Below are 26,267 nucleotides of genomic sequence, written 5' to 3'. Positions count from 1 at the left end.
TGTAGCAATCTCAGATTGCCCCTTTAACTGAACTGGATTTGGATACAAATGATCCCAAATAGATGCAGGAAAGAAAATTGTCTGACATGTAGGAAAGCGTCTTTCAATTTAGGTTTTTACAATTGTTTTATGCACAATAATATGTATTTATTCTGCGTAAACACACATACTGTACGTAGGTATGAGTCACTGCATTAAGAAATGATTATACATAGACATGCTTATCACAATGAATACATTCATGTGCACTGATTAATACCACATTGAGGAATTTCAACCAAGTGTTTTTCTTCAAAAGATAGAGCGATGAAGGAGGCATCTGTTTGCTGTCATATACATCATACATATATGTTACCTATGGAAATCAACCCTAGTTATAGTCTCGGCGTGTTCTATTTTCTCCTGAGCTGGATGGATACGTTAGAACTATTTCCAGAGCCAACAACCAATTATTCAGTGCTCTGAGCCCTCCCCGGAGCTAAGGTCATTATGTGAGGGCCACTATTATGACCCTACGGTTCGTATTTATTTGCAACTTATTTGCAGAAATTAAACCGTGGATAAAGACTGTGTATATAAAATTGGTTGTGTATAAAACACACTCCAAAACCCATCCACAGAGCTAGTATTATCATTCTGTAGAATAACATTTATAGAATAGTTTTTAAATAATAGGAGTTTTTAAACAGAGGAACCCAGAAATCACTGATAAGCATATTCAAGCAGCAGCATTATAAGGAAACGCCAGGAAAGCGGAGATCATTAAAAATAATGCTTATCTAAGGGAAGATTTCCGACTTGAAATGTTCTTCTTTCACATTGTCTCTCTTTACATGCGACCGTGCTTGGGCTAGCAGTCTTCTCTCCCCCTCTCGCTTTCTTTCCCCCTCTCTTTTTAAAGAGTTAGATTCGGTGCTCATCACCTTTCTATTGATCACGTATAATTTGCATCTAGGAAAAGATGTGAACTCAGATATTCAAGAGGACGAGGACGATCGCAATGATTTATTCATTTCCAAATCAAAAAAGTGGAAGGTAGATGAGAAGAGAGAGAATCTTCACAGGGAAGCTGGGAGAGAGAGAGGGAAGGCAGGCAGCGGAGGGGAGAGGAGACTGCAGGGCTCTGAGGCTGGGCTCCTCTTTCACACTAGCCTCCAGGCACCTGGTGTGCAAGTCCTGCTAATTACCAAGGTGAATCATGCTGCCGCTCTCTAATTAGCCAACATGACAATCTAATGGAAACATGCGGGCAGAGCTGGCACACTTAGAGAATCAACTCACAAAGAAAGACCCCTCTCTTTTACACTACCCTCCTCTTCCTTCCCCTGTGAATTTCTATACAAATGGCATTTCTCAAATAAAAAGGGGGCAGGTTGGTTGAGCTATTGTTCTCCGGTGCAGGTACAGTTTAGAAAGGACAGAGAGGTTAAGAGAATATGAGGTAGTCTGGCTGGTCAGGATTGAGCTCTTCCTCTCTCATCCGTGTGTGTGGTGTTTGTTCCCTAATTGAAACATGTCCTCAATCCTGCCTCTACTCTCCTCTCGCTGTTTCCCAGGAACGGAGGGAGGCTGGCTGGCACCTCGCCACGAGCGTAGCTCAGCGTACCCAATTCCCCTGTCGCAGGAGTCCCAAGGAGTGCTACAGCGCACAAAGAAAAAGTGGTCCTACAGGCTCCTTTTGCAAGAGAAGACGAGCCGCAATCTCCCTCTGAGGCAAATCTCTCTTCTTCTTTTTTCTCCTTCTCATTACAGGACTTTGTAATATTCGAAAACACACAGGAACACCAAAGGTATTTTTAAAAGCCTTGTGATGTTTTTCTTTATAATATGTCTTGAGGAAAAAAGAAAGAAAAAAAAACCGGAGAGAAGTTGAAACTCCAGACAACAAAGCAACAAATAAAACAAAAAATAGTGCTAGTGTGGACTATTTAGTAGCCTGTGCATATTGAGGAGTTAATCAAAACAGATCTTTATTCTGAAATAATTAAATTAACAATTAAATAGCCCCGTTTTGATCTTTCAAACAACACTGATGAAACACTTCAACAATGGGAAATATTTGAGAAGATGTGTGGATATCTGATATTTGCATGTATCTACATGCATATTTGTAATAACCACTAAGAGGTTAGAGGTACTTAACCTCACTGTTTTTCCTGTAGTAGAACACAATCTTCCATGTACAGAGACTCGCAAAGAGCATATTTTAAAAGCCAAATGTAAAAGTTAAATGAAAGGGAGAGATTTACTGCCATGTTTTGGGCTTTACAGTATATCACCAAATGTCAGTGCTCCGTTAACTAGCCCAAACTCGCTTCATAATCATAGTGATTATTCTGACAGGCTTTAGCCCTGAGCATACCTAACAGCGAGCGCTCTACACTGGGCACGATGACGGGTTCTGTGGGGCCAAACGATGAGAGGCCGTGAACCACAGATACAACAGACACAAAAGCACTAATAAATGCATGGCACTGTAGCCTTGTCCTCTGACACATCTGACAATAGAGGATAAATAGCGCTGCATGATGGGGCCTGTTGCACAGGCGTTTTTACAGGCTATATGTGACCTGGTCATCTGTGGGGGATGCTGGGGGCAATCATGAACATGTGTCTTAGAGCCAATGATGTCTTGGAGCACATTGGTTACATCCAGAGGTTATATAATTAAAATAAGTTGGCTAAATCTACAATATCTCTTGATGGAAGAGAAAAATGTAAAAATGTTGACCAGTGTTTCTATGTCATGTTGATGCTACTGACAGTATGTGGATGTATGTAGATGTTTATGCATCCGGCTAGGACATACAGTACATATAACGCCTCTTGCTTTTAATTGGTGCCATACAAGGTTGAGAGTTGAGCAAGGGCAGAATTCATTGCTGCGTGGTTCAAGACATTTCATGATCAATCCTGGTGTGCAAACGAGGCAAGAAAAAACTCCCTCTGAACACCCGAGGAGGAAAAATATTTGAGGAAAATTATTCGAACAAAAAGCAGAGAGATTCCCATTGGACAGCTCTCAGTTTCACACGGGTCTGGAATCACTCTGAGCTAAAGTAGAGCAACGCTGCAAGGACACAGATCCGACTGGCTGGATGAGAAGAGAGGGGAAGGGAAGACAGGGGCTCCCAAATCTCACCCCCTCAGCCCCCCTCTGGCCTGGAACCGGCCCTGCTCGTGATGATGATATGGGGCTGTCATTCAGAGCAACCAAGAGCTGTCTTAACAACAGTCTCACTGACAGTCCTTATAGTCAAAGACACATAAACTGTATAGTGATATGCCTCTAAATAAACTGGCTATGTTCAATTCTTGTGGAGGATCATCATTATGTCAAACTCCAGTCTTGGATAGCAATTGGATGTGCAGGCTTTCATTCCAGCCCTGCAGTAACACACCTGCTTTAGCTAATCATGTCCAGACTGAAGACCATGATTAGTTGATTATTTAAATCAGGTGTGTTTGAGGAAGGAACAAAAGACAGGCTTCTGTGTCCAACTGTCCATCCCCTGATATTCCTCCGCATCAACATGTCATCTGACGATGCCAAAGTTCACCACTTTCAATTCCTATTTTTCCAGGAAGTTTATCGTAGCTGTACCAAGCTGTGATAAGTCTGTAACCCATTTTCCAAATATTTCAATGATCTAAATGTTTCTTTTAGTGGGAAACCTGAAGCAAAAAGCTTTGCGCTCAGCCTTGGCATTGCATGTGGTGTATAAAATATAATTGGGCTTTTCCAATAACACATTTACCATTCATTATTTATGGTTTTCGACAAATTAGATTCTGAAGCCATGGCCCGAAACATCAATGACTCGCATTTCTTAGCTGGTTTGATCGAGAATGAAATTAGGAGGATAAGGCCAACAAGCCTGTCCTTACAAAGGCAACGAATTCTAGGGAAACCATTTACCCCAATCAGCTGACAGTCGTTTGACCGACTCCTCCCAACCAATCATAGGCTAAAGAGCTGAGCGACCTCTCAGTTGTGTTCTCACAGCCAGAACCATCCCACTGGGAACAAACTGGTTGAATCAACATTGTTTTAACTTAATTTGTCAACGTATTGTGACCTGGAATCTACGTGGAAATGTATTGAATTTGAAAAAAGTCATCAACTCTTATTTTGAGGGTAAAATTTCAACCACAGGATTATGTTATTATGGTAACCAAATTGCAACATAGACAAATCTTGTATAAAATATGTTGAATTTGTACCTTTAAAACTACGTCAGATCTTCAATGTTATATCCACTATCAGAAAAATATAGGCTGGGTAGCACCTCCTACTGGAGAATTGATCTATCTACAGGTACCCTTTGGTCTCCCATCCAGGGTTTTAACCAAGCCCAGCACTGATAAACTTTGATATTTGTCACTGACTATTACCAATGTGCTATCGTGAGAATGATTGTTGAGAGATCTCCACTTAAAAACAAAATCGATTCACTGTTGCTATCGAAGTCATTAACAGAGCAAATTAAATGTGACCAAATCAGTTATAGAATAGGACTCAATTGGTAGACATTTTAGTCATTTAGCAGATGCTCTTATCCAGAGCGACTTACAGTTAGTGAATGCATACATGTATATATATATATATATTTATATATATATATATTTTTTTCATACTGGCCCCCCGTGGGAAACAAACCCACATCCCTGCCGGCCAAACCCTCCCCTACCTTGGACGACGCTGGACCAATTGTGCGCCGCCCATGGGTAGAGCATGGCGCTTGTAACGCCAGGGTAGTGGGTTCGATCCCCGGGACCATCCATACGTAAAAATGTATGCACACATGACTGTAAGTCACTTTGGATAAAAGCGTCTGCTAAATGGCATATTATTATTATTATTATTACATTTTACATTTTAGCCATTTAGCAGACGCTCTTATCCAGAGCGACTTACAGTTAGTGAGTGCATATTTTTTTTTTTTTATTATTATTATTTTTTTCATACCCCCCGTGGGAATCGAACCCACAACACTGGCGTTGCAAACACCATGCTCTACCAACTGAGCTACATCCCTGCCAGCCCTTCCCTCCCCTCCCCTACCCTGGACGACGCTGGGCCAATAATTTTAATTTTAATTTTATTTGTAATTAATTTTTTCATACCCCCCGTGGGAATCGAACCCACAACCCAGGCGTTGCAAACACCATGCTCTACCAACTGAGCTACATCCCTGCCGGCCCTTCCCTCCCCTACCCTGGACGACGCTGGGCCAATTGTGCGCCGTCCCATGGGTCTCCTGGTCGCAGCCGGCTACGACAGAGCCTGGATGCGAACCAGGATCTCTAGTGGCACAGCTAGCACTGCGATGCAGTGCCTTAGACCACTGCGCCACTCGCCACTGCACCACTATTATTATTATTTAAAGTACATTTAAAGTTTGATTTGATTTAGTCCTTTTCTTTCACTTTGATTTTTGGTTGAGATGGAGACGTGAATCCAACATATCAATTATTAATTTGTAGACAAACTGGAATTAAAGCCAGACTACGTCAGTGGCACAGAGATGGAACTATCCAAGCAGAAGATAAATCTCCTTCAAATGTTAATATTTAGTTGCAATGACAACCAAACACATTTCAATATCCCTTCTGAAATACAATACATTTAGCCTATTAACTTGTCCACAAGTTAACAAATGATACAGTATGTTGGATTCACGTCTCCAACTCAACCAAAAATAAAAGTTAAAGAATGGGATTAAGCCGGTGGCACAGATGGAACTACCCAAGCAGTAGATACATCTCCTCCAAATGTTGATATTTGGTTGCGTTGTCAATCAAACAAAATTCAATATTACTGTTGTAATACATTAAATAGCCTAAAGATAAGGCTATCTTACAAACTAATGTAACATTAAACTTTAAAATGAGGAACACATCCATGGCCACATTTTGAGGTTACTGTAACTAAAAATGTCTTCTTATGTATTAATAAAAAGCATGCATGGTCAAGATTGCATGGCATGCATAGGTCGTCGCAGGTTTGTGGAGATCTTTACAGTTGCTGTAATAATCTGCGCAACATCTCAAACGGCACTGATCACTTGCACCATGTCTTTTTAAAGTAATTTCAACTGCAGTCCAGGTTGTTTGGTTCTGCTATTAGATGAAGCACAGTGATAACACATTAATCTGTTGTAAATGATTAATACAAAACAAAATATCTGACATTGTATTCCCTTTTGAACTTTGCTGTGCTTTTAAATGGTTGAAAGCGCAGTGATATACTAAAAACTAAAAATAAGACATTGTTTTTCCATTGGAATTTGGTTGTGCTTTTAGATGGTTGAAAGCATAGTGATAACACATTGGAAATTCAACTAACTTTTGGCTGTCTTTTTGAGTGGGTGAATATAGGTTGTAATCTCATTGATCAACGTCTCAACCAAATATTACCAAGTTATCCACATTGAAATTACGATGTGCCCAGTGGGATGTGAGGTCCTGGGGATGATGAGTTTAGACCAGAGAGATTCTTCCCCTCTCCTCACCTCTCCTCTCTCCTATCTCCTCTCTCCTCTCCCTGCCTCCAGACGGAGTTCTGATGATGAATCTATGGCCGCAGTGTGTCTGTGTGTCTGACACTGTGATGTATGTAGGCCTGGTCCACTCTCCCCCCACCCCTCTCTCAGTGCTGAGAGGACCTGATGATTAGGCACTGCCTCGCCTCCTGCCTCAGTGGGATTTCAGACAGAGCACACAGACCAGACCAAACAAGAAAGGAATACTTGTTTTGGCCATTGATTTTCACTGGGGGCATTTCTAAAATAGCCCATCTGACCTTTTGGGCGAATGTTTCTGAATGGAGGAAACAGGGGCGCTACACACGTTTGGCTTTATGCATTTTGCTATCTGCCTGGGCGGTACTGAGGGCTGAGGGGGGCTGAGGGGGGCAGGGCGATGGATTAGGTTGAGGTGGAAACTGGAGAGGTCCGATAGAGGCCACATGTGGCCAAGTCTGCCATCACACTACCAGAGTATGTGTCTCTATCATACAAACTCTATCAGCCCACTCTGACTGGATGTAATTCACCTGTAAGCGCCTCAATAAAGTTCCCCAACACCTCCTCACTGCTCCCTCCCAATACACCACACCTGCCTTTAAAAACAAATCATGCGCCAACTCAATTTCAACACACATTTCTTGTAACAGGTATATAACACTGTCATTGAAAATGATTTTCGGAGAGCGAGTTGGCAGGATTCTCCACCCGTCCGTCCGTCGCCTGGAAGAGCAGCTCAGCCTCATTATCCTGATGAAATTTGTGCAGATGTGCTGAACGAGGAGCCGCCACCGACAGACTCCCTCTGCAGTAACCGCGGTGACACAAACAGCTAGCTCTGTCCCCTTGAGCCAGTCAGGTGATGAAAACCAGAGAGGCACAGGACTGAGAAACTACGGCCATTAAGCAAAAAAAGAGAGAAGAGGGGGATGAAAAAACCTAGAAAAAATACTCCCCCTGTAGTGGTGTTGTCCCTGACTGTCGCACTGAACATTACATAAAGTAACAGTTTCAACCCCCCCCCCTCTGCTCCTTCTTAAAATTCTAAAATGAAAATGAGAACGTGCGAGTGCCGCGTTTCTTTCTCAGGAGATAATCTGGCCCCATCCAGATGATGAGCGGCCTGCCACTTAACGGGGAGGAGATCCACTTTGATCACACCGCCCCAGGGCGAACCTATCGCAGCACAGCCTATTACACTGCCTCATTTGCATATGCAGCTAGGGCTTATGGGTAGGCTGAGATCTAGTCTCAAGGTTCTAAACGAATGAACAGAGCCAAGGAAAGGCATCACTTCACCTCACACTGGTGTCGTGGTAGTGTAAGATCTCTTTACAGAGAGTAGAGTGGAGAGGAGAGAATATCACCATTCTAATGTCCATAGCATACCACTTGGAATACATGTCCAATACATTGCTTCATACTAAGTGGTATACAGTATGGACATAGAACTGGAATGTGGCTAAGCAGATCTATGTTGCTAGAGATCTACCATGGTCTACCGTGCCTTCAGAAAGTATTCACACCCCTTGACTTATTCCAGATTCTGTTGTGTTACAGTCTAAATTTAAAATATATTAAATTGAGATTTTTTTGGTCACTGACCTACACACGATACCCCATAATAATAATAATGTGAAAGTGTAATTATGTTTTCACAATCTTTTACAAATTAATTTTAAATAAAAAGCTGAAATGTCTTGAGTCAATAAGTATTCAACCCTTTCGTTATGGCAAGCCTAAATAAATTCAGGAGTAAACATTGCATGGACTCACTCTTTGTGCAATAATAGTGTTTAACATGATTTTGGAATGACTACCTCATCTCTGTACCTCACACTTATAATTATCTGTAAGGTCCCTCAGTCAAGCGGTGCATTTCATACACAGATTCAACCACAAAGACCAGGGAGGTTTTCCAATGCCTAGCAAAGAAACAAAAAAAATTAAAAAAAGCAGACATTGAATATCCCTTTGAGCATGGTGAAGTTATTAATTACACTTTGGATGGTGTATCAATACACCCAGTCACTACAAAGATACAGGCTTCCTTCCTAACTCAGTTGCCAGAGAGGAAGGAAACCAATCAGGGATTTCACCATGAGGCAAATGGTGACTTTAAAACAGTTACAGAGTTTAATGTCTGTGATAGGAGAAAGCTGAGGATGAATCAACAACATTGTAGTTACTCCTCAATACTAACCTAATTGACAGAGTGAAAAGAAGGAAGCCTGTACATAATACAAATATTCCAAAACATGCATCCTGTTTGCAACAAGGCACTAAAGTAATACTGCAAAAAATGTGGCAAAGCAATTAACTTTTTGTCCTGAATACAAAATGTTATGTTTGGGGCAAATCCAATACAACACATTTCTGAGTACCACTCTCCATATTTTCAAGCATAGTGGTGGCTGCATCATTTTATGGGTATGTTCGTAATGGTTAAAGACTGGTGAGTTTTTCAGGACAAAAAATAAATGAAATGGCGCTAAGCACAGGCAAAATCCTAGAGAAAAACCTGGTTCAGTCTGCTTTCCACCAGACACTGGGAGATGAATTCACCTTTCAGCAGGACAATAACCTAAACACAAGGCCAAATCTACACTGGAGGTGCTTACCAAGACGACAGTGAATGAGTGGCCGAGTTAATGTTTTGACTTAAATCTACTTGAAAATCTATGGCAAGACCTGAAAATAGCATGGCATGCATATGTCGTCACAGGTTTGTGGAGATCTTTACAATTGCTGTAATAATCTGCGCAACATCTCAAACGGCATTGATCACTTGCACCATGTTTTATGTAATCTCAACTGCAGTCCATGTCGGTTGGTTCTGCTATTAAATGAAGCACAGTGATAACACATTCATCTGTTATATTAATACAAAACAAAATATCTGACATTGTATTCCCTTTTGAACTTTGCTGTGGTTTTAAATGGTTGAAAGCGCAGTGATATACTGTACATTTGGCTAACAACTAAACCAAAAATAAGTTTTTCCATTGGAATTTGCTTGTGTTTTTAGATGGTTGAAAGCATAGTGATAAAACATTGGAAATTCAACTAACTTTTGAAAGAAAATGAAATGGAGTTAAGCACAGGCAACATCCTAGGAGAAAACCTGCTTCAGTTTGCTTTCCACCAAACACTGGGAGACGAATTCACCTTTCAGCAGGCCAATAATGTAAAACACAAGGCCAAATATACACTAGAGTTGCTTACCAATAAGACAGTGAATGAGTGGCCGAGTTAAAGTTTTGACTTAAATAAACTTGAAAATATATGGCAAGACTTGAAAATGGTTCTCTAGCAATGATCGATAACCAATTTGACAGAGCTTGAAGAATTTTGAAAATAATAATGAGAAAATGTTGCACAATCCAGGTGTGGAAAGCTCTTAGAGACTTCCCCAGAAAGACTCACAGCTGTAATCGCTGCGAAAGGTGCTTCTACAATGTATTGACTCATGGGTGTGAATACTTATGTAAATGACATATTTCTGTATTTAATTTTCAATAAATTTGCATTGGGTATTGTGTATTGTGTGTTATTATTGGGTATTGTGTGTAGATGGATGAGAAAAAAAATCTATTTAATCCATTTTGAATTCAGGCTGTAAGAACAAAATGTGGAATAAGTCAAGGGGTATGAATACTTTCTGAAGACACTGCAGGTGTACAGTGTTGATTCTCCTACTCTTCCTTTCAATAATCACAAGTCATTATTTGCTCTTCTGGTTTCAACATACTTCAGTACATCAGGTTTCGATTAACATAAACACATACCAACTTTCAGCGTCTCCAAACTATTTAACTAAGTTAACAAACCGCAAAGAAGAAGAGTGGTCTACTTTTATTTTTTTTATCCACTGGGGAGTCACATGATCACCATATATACGTTTTTATTTATTTATAAAATTGGGGGACTAAAACAACTCAATTTAACAAATAAGCACAGTCGCTTCCTACTTTATTTTCGATATTTCCCATTTGTGCACCTACAGTGCCAAAGCCATTTCATTGTTTTGAACTAAAATGTATATATAACTGGGACAGTAAACCTATTTCTATCAGCCTTTACAATGCAAATGGCTCTACGGAAAGTGCTATGGTGAATATGAAACCTGTACTCACAACACCAATAGGCTCCCCCAATCTATCTCTTTGAAAGAGCCATGCACAATGAACAGCAGTCTCCAAAATGTTATCGGGAGCCAGAAAAGAGAGAGAGAGGAGAAAATAGGATATTTGGTGTGGTGTCTCTGTTCTATAGAAACCACTTTTCCAAACGAGGCGGACATCAATCAGCACAAATAATTCCTACAACTTTTTAAGTCAGACCTTTAAATGGAATTACATATGTAGCGAGGCATGAAACATTTATATGTTGAAGTCTTGGGAAAATGTCAAGGGTAATGATCTCCAGCACAGCGCTTACCTCCTTAGCTTTCTGTTTCAGCCGAGCCTGCTCTGGGTCCTCTTGCCTGGAGCGACTCTGCAGAGTTAAGGAGGGGGGGGGGGGGGGGGACACAGGTTAACAGCTGGTTTAAGGACCCCCTCATCTGTTGCAGCCAGCACAAAAATAGTACAAAATGGGAACAGGATACAAGGTGTCAAGGACATCGTATTCGGATTCATAGAAGTGCAATTGAGCGCCTGGGGCCAGTGCCCTTTAAACCTGCGCCAAATCCCGCCGTAAATAAGCTGCTGGAGGGAGATTCTAATCAAAGGAGGTTATTAAAAATTCTGTGCGAGCCAGCAGAGCACACAGGGCTGGGAGAATGTGCTCAAACTCAGAAAGTCACAGGCACTGGCACTCTGTCTGTCTGTCCCTCTTTTGTTTCCGGTGCCACTGCTGCGTGTGTGTTTGTGTGTGTGTGTGTGTGTGTATGCGTATCTCTGTAGAGTCAGGACCAGAGTCCACAGTACTGGAGCTCCACTGTAATTAGTCAGTGAGAGCTGAGCTGCCTGTGCTGCTTGTACCTGTCTGTGTGAGATGTTAACCACAGGGCTTCTATTTAACCATACAGGGACTCTTCTAAAGGCTCACTGTTAGTGGCACCCTGCCAGATCACCACACTATCACAGTACTAGCCTACTGTAGCTATCAGAGAGGCTATGTACATTTCCTATCAATCTATGAAAGAAAGATAGATACACTGTTGAATGCTCTCGCAGATTTATTGTACAACGTTTTGACCCGTAGGTCTTCGTCTATGCTATGGTAATACAGGCAGCCAACAGTGCCATAGCAATGGGAATAATTCTATAAAAAATGTACTTCCTGTTTAACTAGCATCAATTCATTTAGCTTGAATGAAGGTTAGGGATATGACTAGTAACGGTCCAATGTGTCTTTAACATTGGCTCTCTAAGAGCATGGTCATCCCGGTGGTGTTAGAGACTACTTCATTAATATCTCTGAATGTGATGCTCTTCTACTATAAGCAATCAAACGCTATTTGCCTTCAGTGGTGCTGGAAAGCAAGAGTGTAGCTACCCGTGCCCTGGCTCCCTCCCTCCCTCCCTCCCTCCCTCCCTCCTTCCCTCACTATCTCATGAACAGAGGCAGTCGTCTTGCCCTACTCCTTGCTAATTGGCTTTAAATATATCAGGCGTTTCACCTACTGGTCGGTATCTCAACTAAAACTAATGCATTTGCCCTCCAGTCGGCCGGAGCATCCCTGAAGACTTGAGTCATATTTTAAATGGACGGAGGAGTGGGAGTGGAGGAGGTGATTATTTTAGTAGGTTCTTATTTAAGAGGTCAAATTATAAAGGGAGCCAGTCTGGGGGGAGAAAACAGGGACACAGATGGACTGTTTACAAAGGGCCATGGTGCCACTGACATGCTTTACATCTCCTCTGTCAGCTCATTATGAGCTCTCTCTCTAGAAAGGGAAGGGGACAGGAGATAACAAAGGGTGCATAACAGTACAGTGGCTGGATGCTGGATCTACCTGCACTACTGTTTGAATACAGCAGGTAGACACAGAAATATACTGTAGGAGGTGTATAGTGAAAATGGGATCACAATGGGATTTATTAGACAAGACAAGCGTCAGATTAATTAATATGCCACAAAACCATCCTATGACATAATATTGAGCCCAGACAACACATATTGCATATTAGTTAGATTTTTTTAGGTGTGATAAACTGATGTCCAGTAAAACGTATTGTCATATAGTCCTTCTAAAGACACGTATAGTTAGGCCGCTAGCCTCCTGAGTGGCGCAGTGGTCTAAGGCACTGCATCGCAGTGCTAACTGTGCCACTAGAGATCCTGGTTCGAATCCAGGCTCTGTCGCAGCCGGCCGCGACCGGGAGACTCATGGGCGGCGCACAATTGGTCCAGGGTAGGGGAGGGAATGGCCAGCAGGGATGTAGCTCAGTTGATAGAGCATTGCGTTTGCAATGCCAGGGTTGTGGGTTCGATTCCCACGGGGGGCCAGTATAAAAAAAAAAAAATGTATTCACTAACTGTAAGTCGCTCTGGATAAGAGCGTCTGCTAAATGACTAAATGTCAATGTAAATGACATATTTTTCAAAATAACAAAATAAAGCTTGGTGCTTAACAGCTTTGCTGTCGGCAGTAGTTTCCTACCAACTCTAACAGAGGGAAGGCAGGTCAGTGTTCATCAGTCTGACTGCTTCTAATGTCCTGCATGACAATGCTGTTAACACGGCGAGGTGGTAATGCAATCAACTATGGGACATGGTCCCGATAATGTATTAAATTAACCAAGCTTCTCTCTAATGTTTCACCGTGGGCATTTCACTTCAAAACACATTCTATTGGTGGTGACAGTATTTCAACCTTTGCATCATACTGTATGTCTAATGAATTATGTACTTGTCTTCTTTGATAGATTGTATGAAGTATGTGAGAACTTATACAAGTCATTTTACAATCTTATACAAGTTAAGTGTGTGCAAGAAGTGTTTAGACCAGAGTGTGAATGGATTGACACACATGAGTGTGCAGAGACTGCCTAGATGCAAGTCATCCGTTCTGAGACTCTGTAAGGCTCTCTGAGGCTCCCCAGCCCACTACTGTTGAAGCTGGTTCTCCTGAGTACTGAGATGGCTGAAACGACACGCTCTTAGCTCTGGGCGTGTCAGGGGGTATGTGAGGAGGATCAGATCAGAGGAGTGTATAGAGGTCCACAGTGGTTCCTCTGCTTGTTGTGTTTGGGGACAATGAGAGGACAAAGGAGCCCTAGAGCGAGGGGGTGGGAGGGACGGGAGGACACACTGAGGTCACTCTACGGAGGGCGCACTCGGTTTCATCTGTTAGCTTGGGCCTGGGCAGGAACAGAGAACACAACACACTGCCCTAGACACTGACAAGGAACACACACCACAACACAGCTACACACTACCTTACACACTAGTAACACAAACAACAGCACAGCTACACACTACCTTACACACTACCTTACACACTAGTAACACACACAACAGCACAGCTACACACTACCTTACACACTACCTTACACACTACCTTACACACTACCTTACACACTAGTAACCCACACCACAGCAACAGAGCTACAGTCCCTACACTGGCCTTCATGGTGCATTGGGCAGGATTGGAAATGGGCTAACTGAAACTGGTAAGATTTCAGGGTATTGCTAAATTGGGCTAAAGATCAGGTTTGAATGTGAAAACACTTCCTTGACTGTGTGGTTGTAACTAAAAGGGATATATGTCTTTATAACAAGAAGGTGACTAGGACTTACTTTAGCTGCTTTCAGTAGGATCTCTCTCTCCTGTTCATCCTTCCTCTGCTTCTCGATCCTCTCCAGCTGCTCAAAGAACTTTAGCTGCGACCGCACGTCTGCCGACTGCTCATACCATTCCTCATCCTGCAGAGACAGAGGGGGAGAAAGAGAGAGAGAGAGCGAGTGTGGATGTAAAATAACTTAAGATCCTTAGAAGATCTCATATTAACCACACGTTTGGATAAACATACTATTCCAACTTTCGACACCTCGTCTCGCTCAACCACCAGTTTGGATAACTAATCACAACTTTTCTTTGTTTACATGCATCACCGCTTCTCGTTGTGTTAAATATGTTGTGCTGCACTTGGGAGACGGGAAGATGAGACAAGTTTCAGAAGGAAAACAAAGTTTGTGGGTCATCAAAAAGTTAATATGACAATTGTTTATTCCCTGTGTGTTGTCTGTCTCTCTGTTCTCCCCCAACACCCTTTATCAGTTTCTCTCACTCTATCTCTCTCTCTGTGGCGATGTGAGGAGCTGGGTGCAGAGCAGAGCACAGAGTGGAGTGACATCTGAGGGCTTGTCACCACTCTCTCATCCTTCCTCCCGCCTTTGTTCAGAGCTGAGCCTGCACTCCTCTCCTCTTCCGTAACTCAGTCGTGCGCTCTCTTCCAGGCCGCCCGCCCGGTTGGTTTTTTCGCTGATGTCAACAGAGTGGCTTCACAGAGACGAGGAGACTTCACGCTTTTAACACGCCTCATTTACAAACCGCAAAAAAGGCAAAACAAGACAGGGACAGCTGTAGCACCACCACCCCACCGCTCCTCTGCCTCACATACACACAGGAAAACAGCTTTTCAAAGTTGCTATGTTTTTTGCTTTCATTCTTTTACAAGGAGCAGAATTGAATTGACTTTATTGTAAACCAATTAAATGTGGTTACATTGCTATATTCAAGGCTAAATGTTTATGTCACCAATGTTGGTGTGTCAGACAGAGGCCTGAAAAAGATCTATCAGGTATTTTTCAAAGTTTTGAAAAATATGTTTCTGTGGAAACTATGCTATCGTGTTTATCACTTAAGTGTAAAAAGCGCCCACCTCCTCATAGGTATGTCTGTCTCTGGCACGACTACTTACTTTACAGCCATCCATCCTGTGCTGTGCGATGGAGGAGACCTTCTCTAGCACAGTGCGAAGTCGGGACTGGGTGGCGTGGGAGATGAAGGTGACAGCCTCCAAAGGTACCTCTGACACTCCAAACCTCTTAGCTGAGGGTCACACACAGACAGAAGGACTCCAACATTAATATACGCTGATCTCCCCAAATCCTAGTCCGAAAAGGCTTTTCATACTACTGAACCAAGCTGAGCCGAACCAAACCAAGCTGTAATGAGCTGGCCTGGTTACACATCCACCATAGTTGCTGGAACCATGTTAAAAAGGACAAAGAAAAACATCTGAACCAGGACAGTTTGGTTTAGGTCAGGACAATAGTGTGAAAAAGGTATTCGTTTCATATGATGAATCTCTTTCTAGACGTTTCACAGTTCTAGTGCCATGTTCAGAATAGTATCCAAGTATGAATTACCAGGCTCTTACTCTGCAGTCTTTCGTGTGTAGCTGTAAACAACATTGGCCAACCTTAACTTTAAATGATAATTTTATTTAGACTAGTTTCCTGGCAGTAAACAGTTTCTGATGTCATAATTCAGAGGACAGAGTTTAGGAGGTTAGGATCTGTTTTTCTTCCTTTTTAATATGCAGAATGTTCTCTCTGGTACACTTTTAAGTAAACGACACCAATTATTTAAATCAGCCGTACTGTACATACACCTTTTCCCGGTCTAACATCTTGAAAGGATCGAGATCCGTATAAGCCTGATAATTAGTGTGAAAATACAAAAACATTTTCTCTGGGTCGTAAGCGATGTCAAAAGGTAAAATACTAAAGGCTTCCACTCTCCTACAAAATTAGATCTTTAAGGGACCGAGACAAAGAAAGCCAAGTTCTCTATGAAAGAAATACATTCCTCAATTTGTAACGTAGTCCACACCAGCACCTGGCTTAGGACTATAGGAGAGTCTAAACAGCATTGAATTGCTTTAGTGTTCGTTTCCAACCACCTTAACAGGCTTTATTTTTTACTATTGTCATCTCATCTGCCCTTAAAAAGAGAAAAGTGAACTTTCTGCACTGAACACGAGTGAGTCTCTTTGGAGTTGCGTGCTTGTGTATGTGTCTCTGCAGAATTGGACCTCTGAGGTACCAGTGCACTATCATTTACTTTGAGAGGCTATTCTAGAGAACTCCAGCTGTGCGTATGTTCTAGGCCCTGGGAGTCAGGAGGGAGTTGCTGTTTGCAGTTTCACAAATGAAACTGGCCCACGGCTCAAGGACAAGCCTGAAGAATGATTTGGAGAGAGAAGAGAGATAGAAAGAGAGGAGGGGGGTGAGAGGAGAGAGAGATATGGGAAGACAGAAAGAGAAAAAATGAGAAAGAAAGAAAGAATGAATGAAAGAAACAGGGAGAGAGAAACAAGCTCCTCTCCTCCCAATCTGTGTGGACATTCTGAAAGACACAGGGTTCCCTGGTCCTCACTGGGTCTGAATCTACCCTGCCCCGCTGTACATCTCCCTGTCCAGTGGAGGCAGCAGAGAGCAGAGAAGGCAGCATGAAGCAGAGGGGTGAGTCAGGGCTGTGTACCATTGTGTGAGGAGGACCACGTCCCCACTAGCCTCTGATTGAGCCGAGTTGGCAGGCTGGGGAGCCTCCCTTGGTTCTGCTGCCAGCTGAGAGTTCTCCACAGCCCATCACTGACACAACAAAGCCGCCCAAGTGCCACTTCCCCAGCAGGGGGCGCCATGGCCTCCCACCCACCCACCCCCGCACAGCACCAAGCCCCCAGAGCAAGATTTACATTTTTAACCCCCTCTTCCCCAAGGCGACGGGATAACAACCTCACCAAGGTACCGTATAACAGCACATGACCTCTGGGCCTCATTGCCACCGTCACCTTGGATACTTAATTGAGGTAAAACAAGAAGAAACGTCTAAGCACTAAAACTCCCCGTTGTGTTTGAATTCTATTCTACTGTGTGATTTTTAATGCAACGTGTATTCAAGACTTAGTTGTTTATGGTAATATTATTGAATTGCACTTTCACACATTAGGCTTAGACATTTCCGACACAGTGCAAAAAGGCCTGAAGTGTAACAAAGTGCCATTTACCAGTGCCACCATTGAATATGCCTAACAAGAGGCCACTACATTGTAGATACTAGTCTATCACATGGTAAACCCTCAAATAAATTCTAATATAAACAGAGGCTGATTCCACTGGTCCGTGTGTCAACTCACATTCGCAAATAGGACAGTATCTGTATGTGGAGCTCCAATCAAAAGACAGAAGAAGAACAAAATCAAGTCTTGTAACTCTGAACTCTCTTCCTTCAGTCCACAGGACAATCTGACAAGCAGCCTTCAAAAGACAGCCCTATAAAGTATTTATGTCAGGGCCTGGGGTCTAGTAAGTTCAGACAGCCACTGAAGAATTCATTAAAGGAGGTGAAAGAACTGTTTAGTGCACCAAGTTTAAAATGAGGGAGTCCAGAAAGGAGGGTCTGCTCCGACCTGGCCTGCAACATCCCATCAGGGGAAGTAAATCAAACTGTCTGTCTTTAGTGATGACACTACAGATGCAGAAACAACAAGGAGAATGAAAGAAAACACAACGCTAACAGATAGATTTCATCACACACACAGACAGGGGTCTGGCCTATATTTTCTAAACCAGCACAAGTTTGAAGGAACATGATTCTGTTTGGTACACATGTTCAGAAGCAAATGAATAAATTCAAGATAAATCTGAAGATAATAATCACTATGATAAAAATGAAGATCAGCGTCATTGGCAACACTTGATGATTATGATTATGGAATTGTTATTATGGAACTGGCGATAATGCTAACCGTGAAGACAATGATACAGTACATGACTCCACTTCAATTCTCTATAATTTAATGACTTTAAAGACTTACTGTGTATGCAACTTCTATTGTTCTATTGCTGTGAACAAGGCCTCATTATCATACACTATATGGGTAGTATTTAGAGGTTTCTCTAGTGAGGGTGTCATCGTGTACTATAATGTACTGTAGTAGTGTACTGTCCGTACCTGTCTCCAGGATGCGCCTGTGTAACAGGCCCGGGGGAAGGAAGGCCTCATCTTTACAGGAGCGGATGTGTGTTCCCACCAGCTCAGAGTTGGTGGCCAGGATACGAGCGCTCTCTTCAGTCAGGTTCACCCCCGCCATGGACGCCACATCGTTAATGTCATCATCATCCCTGGAAACAAATAGATGGAGGATTTATTTCATTAAGGGCTCTACAGATGTAGTTTTTAAAAGGCTTCTAATGTTGACATTTCCACTTAGAAATGTCAGACTTGATTTGCCCTAATGAAAAATGTATCAACACCTACAAACATGTAAATGAATTATAATCCACATAATAATTCACATTTTCTGTTGCTGCAGGACTTTTTTCCTGCTGTAGCAAACTGGCTCAAATTAAGATCCTACATCTGTACATTAGCTCTTACAACAATGTCTGTGTAAAACAATAATATATGGCTCCTTTTTACAGTATTAGTTTGCATGTCCCTATAGACAATTACAGAGCTGTTCCTGTGTAAAACTGACTCAGATTTTCTCATTTCATTCAAGGTACAATCGTACAAGGAATGTAGTGTATGCACTTGCATTGTTATGATGTTGATTCAGTGTATAAGTTGGTCATAATAATACACTATTTTAATAGGTTTTATTCCATCCAGAGTCAGCATATACAGTGGGGAAAAAAGTATTTAGTCAGCCACCAATTGTGCTAGTTCTCCCACTTAAAAAGATGAGAGAGGCCTGTAATTTTCATCATAGGTACACGTCAACTATGACAGACAAATAGAGAAAAGAAATCCAGAAAATCACATTGTAGGATTTTTAATGAATTTATTTGCAAATTATGGTGGAAAATAAGTATTTTGTCACCTACAAACAAGCAGGATTTCTGGCTCTCACAGACCTGTAACTTCTTCTTTAAGAGGCTCCTCTGTCCTCCACTCGTTACCTGTATTAATGGCACCTGTTTGAACTTGTTATCAGTATAAAAGACACCTGTCCACAACCTCAAACAGTCACACTCCAAACTCCACTATGGCCAAGACCAAAGAGCTGTCAAAGGACACCAGAAACAAAATTGTAGACCTGCACCAGGCTGGGAAGACTGAATCTGCAATAGGTAAGCAGCTTGGTTTGAAGAAATCAACTGTGGGAGCAATTATTAGGAAATGGAAGACATACAAGACCACTGATAATCTCCCTCGATCTGGGGCTCCACGCAAGATCTCACCCCGTGGGGTCAAAATGATCACAAGAACGGTGAGCAAAAATCCCAGAACCACACGGGGGGACCTAGTGAATGACCTGCAGAGAGCTGGGACCAAAGTAACAAAGCCTACCATCAGTAACACACTACGCCGCCAGGGACTCAAATCCTGCAGTGCCAGACGTGTCCCCCTGCTTAAGCCAGTACATGTCCAGGCCCGTCTGAAGTTTGCTAGAGTGCATTTGGATGATCCAGAAGAGGATTGGGAGAATGTCATACGGTCAGATGAAACCAAAATATAACTTTTTGGTCAAAACTCAACTCGTCGTGTTTGGAGGACAAAGAATGCTGAGTTGCATCCAAAGAACACCATACCTACTGTGAAGCATGGGGGTGGAAACATCATGCTTTGGGGCTGTTTTTCTGCAAAGGGACCAGGACGACTGATCCGTGTAAAGGAAAGAATGAATGGGGCCATGTATCGTGAGATTTTGAGTGAAAACCTCCTTCCATCAGCAAGGGCATTGAAGATGAAACGTGGCTGGGTCTTTCAGCATGACAATGATCCCAAACACACCGCCCGGGCAACGAAGGAGTGGCTTCGTAAGAAGCATTTCAAGGTCCTGGAGTGGTCTAGCAAGTCTCCAGATCTCAACCCCATATAAAATCTTTGGAGGGAGTTGAAAGTCCGTGTTGCCCAGCGACAGCCCCAAAACATCACTGCTCTAGAGGAGATCTGCATGGAGGAATGGGCCAAAATACCAGCAACAGTGTGTGAAAACCTTGTGAAGACTTACAGAAAACGTTTGACCTGTGTCATTGCCAACAAAGGGTATATAACAAAGTATTGAGAAACTTTTGTTATTGACCAAATACTTATTTTCCACCATAATTTGCAAATAAATTCATAAAAAATCCTACAATGTGATTTTCTGGAAAAAAAAATCTAATTTTGTCTGTCATAGTTGACGTGTACCTATGATGAAAATTACAGGCCTCTCTCATAATAATAATAATAATAATAATAATATACCATTTAGCAGACGCTTTTATCCAAAGCGACTTACAGTCATGTGTGCATACATTTTTACTTATGGGTGGTCCCGGGGATCGAACCCACTACCCTGGCGTTACAAGCGCCATGCTCTACCAGCTGAGCTACAGAGGACCTCATCTTTTTAAGTGGGAGAACTTGCACAATTGGTGGCTGACTAAATACTTTTTCCCCCACTGTAGTAGGATTGACAATGTTTGGATGGTGGGGAGCTGGGTAAGGATGCTCAGGAGGATTGGAGCTGCTGTGTGATGAATCTGGCAATATACTAATATCAACAAACACTGTTTACAGACCACTCTGCTGAGAACAGCAATATCCTCCAGTACAAGTCCAGTGGAAATATCCACCACCATTTTGATTCACAACACGGGCTGGCTTCTCAATACATTGTTCATTTTCTTACATATTAGTATTTTTTGAATTCATACGTAGGTTTGGATCAGTAAAATGTATTAGATATTGTGTTTGAGATAAACAGTAACCAGGGGATAAAGGACCAAGAACAGGGGAGTGTGCTGTGGCTGGCAATGCCCTGAACTGATCAGCCATGGAAACACTGCCTCCCTCCATTGTCCACTGGGCTGGCGGAACCACTGAGTGGCGGTGACAGAGGGCACAGAGAACCACAGAACACACACAGGGCAGCCGCTCACACCCTCCCTCGCCCGTTCCTTTGCCTCCCCTCTAAAGTAATTGGCGTTCGCACCGCCACCGCCGGTTCCGACCGACAAGAGGTTACGTGTTGCGGGGGCCATGCACGTTGATGCTGCCTTGCTCTCTCTGCCCGCCGCGGGCAGGCGCCCGTGTGTGGGAACACATCGCCATCATCAGCGGCAGGCATCGCACCCCGCTGATGTCTTCCTGTTCCTCTGTAATGCCATGAGCACCTATATGAGTCCTGACATCCCGGCAGGAGGTTGACAAAGACGATTAGAGCTCCTCCCAGCACCAAGAGATCTCACTAGAGTAACTAACCCTCTACTCACCCTGCCAGTCCCAGTCCTACTCTCTCTGAGTCTAATAATAATAATAAACCTCCATGTAGAATCTACCCAACAACACTTTGATGATACAGGAGATTCCAGTATGTTATCATTATATATCTCCCCTCCTACTGTAGGCTATGCACCTTCATCTTCACCACTGTCATCTTCATCATCATCAACACCCAACACCCTGGCCTCCTAACCTTATTATCCATTATATAAATATACCTTACATAAATCATCACATGTAATGATGATTAACACATAAAGTTACACAACACAGCTAGTGGACATGGTCATGCTATGTTGCTATGCAAATAACTCCATTATTCCTGTTTCTTAATAGCACAGCTAGATGTATCCTGTGTTGGGGTGGGGGGCTACAATCAAATGGGAATGCAAGACACGGCTGACATTAAAAGGAGGGAATTAGATATGAAATGCACAAAAACAACAAAAAGACTCCTGAACGAATGTACAGTACCTTCTCCTCTCACTAATAAAGGCGAGGTGTAATTAGGTTCCACTGTGGAGGAATAGATGCCTCTCAATGATTTTGCTGCTGGCCATGACACCCAGAGCAATATGAATACATATGCATGTACTTTCCATATCAAGCCTGGATGGGAGAGAGGGCACGCCATAGGTGGCGAGTTGGATTGCTCTGCCATTTAGAAGGAGCATGTGTTTGCATGTGGCGTGTGTGGAATGGGGGCATCCAGTCAGGGAAGATCCAGAATCCAGGGCTAGACAGGGATTGTCTCTGATACCTCCCCCAAGAGAGTGCCCCCTGTGCCCAAGGAGGGGTCGTCAACCGAGCCATCTGAGTGGCTAACATCCCTGAGACCCCTCCATGTAGCTAGTCATACCTCACAGTGAGTGAGACACACACACAGTCACACACACAGGCACAGGCCACTGCAGCTTCCTTAGTTCCTCAATGTGCACTACAGCCTGTCGCTTTAGACAATGCTCACTGCTGCCAACATGTACCAAAGTCAGTGTACTGTAGTTTAAGCACGTTCCCTCTCTGTGTGTCTGGCTGGTCTGGACTGGACGTGAACGAGCTGGATGGGGAGACGATGACTGGGGTGGAGGGACGTATGCCCCAGACCAGACACAGAGTGGAGGGGCAGGAGGATTTGGGGGAATGATGGTGAGCTCACCGCTGGCATTGGGCTGAGGGGGCTGAGGTCTGAGATGGCTGAGAACTGGGGGCTGAGGGCCGGGTGTGATTAAAGCGGATGTTGGGTGTTTACAGAAAGCAGGAGGGAGAGACCAGCTGCTTCCACTCAGCACTGTAAAACTACACTGTGGCTGCTTGTCTGTCAGTCTGTCTGTCTGTCTGTGGTCACCAAAGCAGAGCACACTCTGAACTCACCGGGAACCCCACAAGCCCTGTGGTCTGAACACAACACAACACATCACAACACAGCACAACACATCACAACAGAGCACAACACAGCACAACACAGCACAACACAGCACATCACAACACAACACATCACAACAGAGCACAACACAACAGATACATAAATACATAAATTGACATATGGTCAAGGTGGAGACACTAGAGGGGTTATGCCTAGTTGATTCTACTTGGACCATGTTTGACTGGTTATAAGCTGAATCTCTGAGATCATAGTCTATTCAACCCCTATCTAATTAGCTATTCAACACTTGCATTATATTCTTCACAAAGGGAAACAATACAAATCTGATGTTACACAAAACACAATCTACATAGCACAACACTGGGGAGTGGAAGGAGGGGGGAGTATTTAAGATCAAACACAGGAAACAGAAAAAAACAAAAATGCCTACAGTACAATCTCAGTATCATCACTATTTTAAGGAGGGGGGAGACTCCCTTATCCCTCCCCATTTCTGGACTATTGCCACCCGTGCTGAGAGGGAGTTGCTGAGAGTGCTCTGAGGGGAGAGGATATACACTCGCCACAGGGCTCTGTTCCAACATGCTCTTATGTCCTCAGGAGGGGAACAGTATAGCGCTAGATACAGCCCTGCCCTACCAGGGACTACTACACTACACAGCCAGAAAACAGGGATTCCCAATCCATGTCAACATGCAGAGTAGAGGGGGGGGTGTTGCTGGACGAGGTTAAATGCATGCTGGTGACGATATACAGTGGGGAGAACAAGTATTTGATACACTGCCGATTTTGCAGGTTTTCCTACTTACAAAGCATGTAGAGGTCTGTAATTTTTATCATAGGTACACTTCAACTGTGAGAGGCGGAATCTAAAACAAAAATCCAGAAAATCACATCGTATGATTTTTAAGTAATTCATTTGCATTTTATTGCATGACATAAGTATTTGATACATCAGAAAAGCAGAACTTAATATTTGGTACAGAAACCTTTGTTTGCAATTACAGAGATCATACGTTTCCTGTAGGTCTTGACCAGGTTTGCACACACTGCAGCAGGGATTTTGGCCCACTCCTCCATACAGACCTTCTCCAGATCCTTCAGGTTTCGGGTCTGTCGCTGGGCAATACAGACTTTCAGCTCTCTCCAAAGATTTTCTATTGGGTTCAGGTCTGGAGACTGGCTAGGCCACTCCAGGACCTTGAGATGCTTCTTACGGAGCCACTCCTTAGTTGCCCTGGCTGTGTGTTTCGATTCGTTGTCTTGCTGGAAGACCCAGCCACGACCCATCTTCAATGCTCTTACTAAGGGAAGGAGGTTGTTGGCCAAGATCTCGCGATACATGGCCCCATCCATCCTCCCCTCAATACGGTGCAGTCGTCCTGTCCCCTTTGCAGAAAAGCATCCCCAAAGAATGATGTTTCCAGCTCCATGCTTCACGGTTGGGATGGTGTTCTTGCGGTTGTACTCATCCTTCTTCTTCCTCCAAACATGGCGAGTGGAGTTTAGACCAAAAAGCTCTATTTTTGTCTCATCAGACCACATGACCTTCTCCCATTCCTCCTCTGGATCATCCAGATGGTCATTGGCAAGCTGCAGACGGGCCTGGACATGTGCTGGCTTGAGCAGGGGGACCTTGCGTGCCATGCAGGATTTTAATCCATGACGGCGTAGTGTGTTACTAATGGTTTTCTTTGAGACTGTGGTCCCAGCTCTCTTCAGGTCATTGACCAGGTCCTGCCGTGTAGTTCTGGGCTGATCCCTCACCTTCCTCATGATCATTGATGCCCCACGTGGTGAGATCTTGCATGGAGCCCCAGACCGAGTGTGATTGACCGTCATCTTGAACTTCTTCAATTTTCTAATAATTGCGCCAACAGTTGTTGCCTTCTCACCAAGCTGCTTGCCTATTGTCCTGTAGCCCATGCCAGCCTTGTGCAGGTCTACAATTTTATCCCTGATGTCCTTACACAGCTCTCTGGTCTTGGCCATTGTGGAGAGGTTGGAGTCTGTTTGATTGAGTGTGTGGACAAGTGTCTTTTACACAGGTAACGAGTTCAAACAGGTGCAGTTAATACAGGTAATGAGTGGAGAACAGGAGGGCTTCTTAAAGAAAAACTAACAGGTCTGTGAGAGCCGGAATTCTTACTGGTTGGTAGGTGATCAAATACTTATGTCATGCAATAAAATGCAAATTCATTACTTAAAAATCATACAATGTGATTTTTTGGATTTTTGTTTTAGATTCCATCTCTCACAGTTGAGGTGTACCTATGATAAAAATGACAGACCTCTACATGCTTTGTAAGTAGGAAAACCTGCAAAATCGGCAGTGTATCAAATACTTGTTCTCCCCACTGTATTAACCTATTTGATTGAGCTGACATGAAACAAGTGTGTGGCCTATGTACTGTATGGTTAGCCAATATAGTGCACTGCTGGGGCAGGGAGGCAATGCGTGGCTTGAGTAAACACGGAGGCAGAAGCACCAGAGGGAAAAGGTTGTCAGTAACAAGCAGGCCTGACAGCTTAATTATCAAGGCCACTAAAGATTTATTGGTTTATCAATCAGGGCCCGGGGCAGCTACTTTCCCCTCAGGAGGGGAGGCCATTACCATGAACCCGGTGGCCTGTGTGACCCAGACTACTATGGGCACGGAGCCAGTGGTGTAAAGTAACTAAGTACTAATATTTTGAAGTACTACTTAAGTATTTTTTGAGGGGGATCTGTACTTTTTACAACTTTCACTCACCTACATTCCTAAAGAAAATAATGTACTTTTTACTCCATACATTTTCCCTGACACCCAAAAGTACTCGTTACATTTTGAATACTTAGCAGGACAGGAAAATGTACATACATACGCACGTACACACAAACAGAGATATGAGTGCAATCACGCATGTACACACACATATGCACCTATACCTATAGGTTAGATTGTAAAGATCATTTTTCATGAAGATTTTTTTACAAAGATGAAACGAGCTCAAGAACCTGGAGGTAGGGTGGGGGCAACCATAAACATCTATATTAACGGGGGGAAACACAAGTGTAGACTACATTGTGCCATTTTATTTTGAAAAGGGTCATTAGCTAGTGTTTATCCATGTACATGGTTTCAATAATGACTTGTTCCTGCTTAACTTTTAGTAGTTTATCATCATTCCTACCAAAGAG

At 43.1% G+C, this 26,267-nt stretch overlaps 1 protein-coding gene across 1 annotated transcript in view; it reads right to left on the bottom strand.

Moving 5' to 3' along the window:
• LOC311128539 (transcription initiation factor TFIID subunit 4-like) overlaps positions 1–26,267 on the bottom strand; it is a gene marked incomplete at its 5' end in the record, with an annotated part of 93,060 nt that overhangs the window by 36,006 nt on the left and 30,787 nt on the right. Inside the window, 6 exons of the mRNA XM_084160730.1 lie at positions 10,968–11,024; positions 14,277–14,402; positions 15,401–15,531; positions 18,442–18,611; positions 21,446–21,604; positions 23,048–23,097. Coding sequence (XP_084016856.1) covers positions 10,968–11,024; positions 14,277–14,402; positions 15,401–15,531; positions 18,442–18,611; positions 21,446–21,604; positions 23,048–23,097 — 693 coding nt within the window. The remainder of the gene's footprint in view (positions 1–10,967; positions 11,025–14,276; positions 14,403–15,400; positions 15,532–18,441; positions 18,612–21,445; positions 21,605–23,047; positions 23,098–26,267) is intronic.

Source organism: Coregonus lavaretus, assembly GCF_964263955.1.
Source record: "Coregonus lavaretus genome assembly, chromosome: 4".
In the NCBI taxonomy this organism is placed as follows: domain Eukaryota; kingdom Metazoa; phylum Chordata; class Actinopteri; order Salmoniformes; family Salmonidae; genus Coregonus; species Coregonus lavaretus.
The sequence above is the reverse complement of the archived record's forward strand: the minus strand, read 5'-3'. Positions and strand labels throughout refer to the sequence as shown.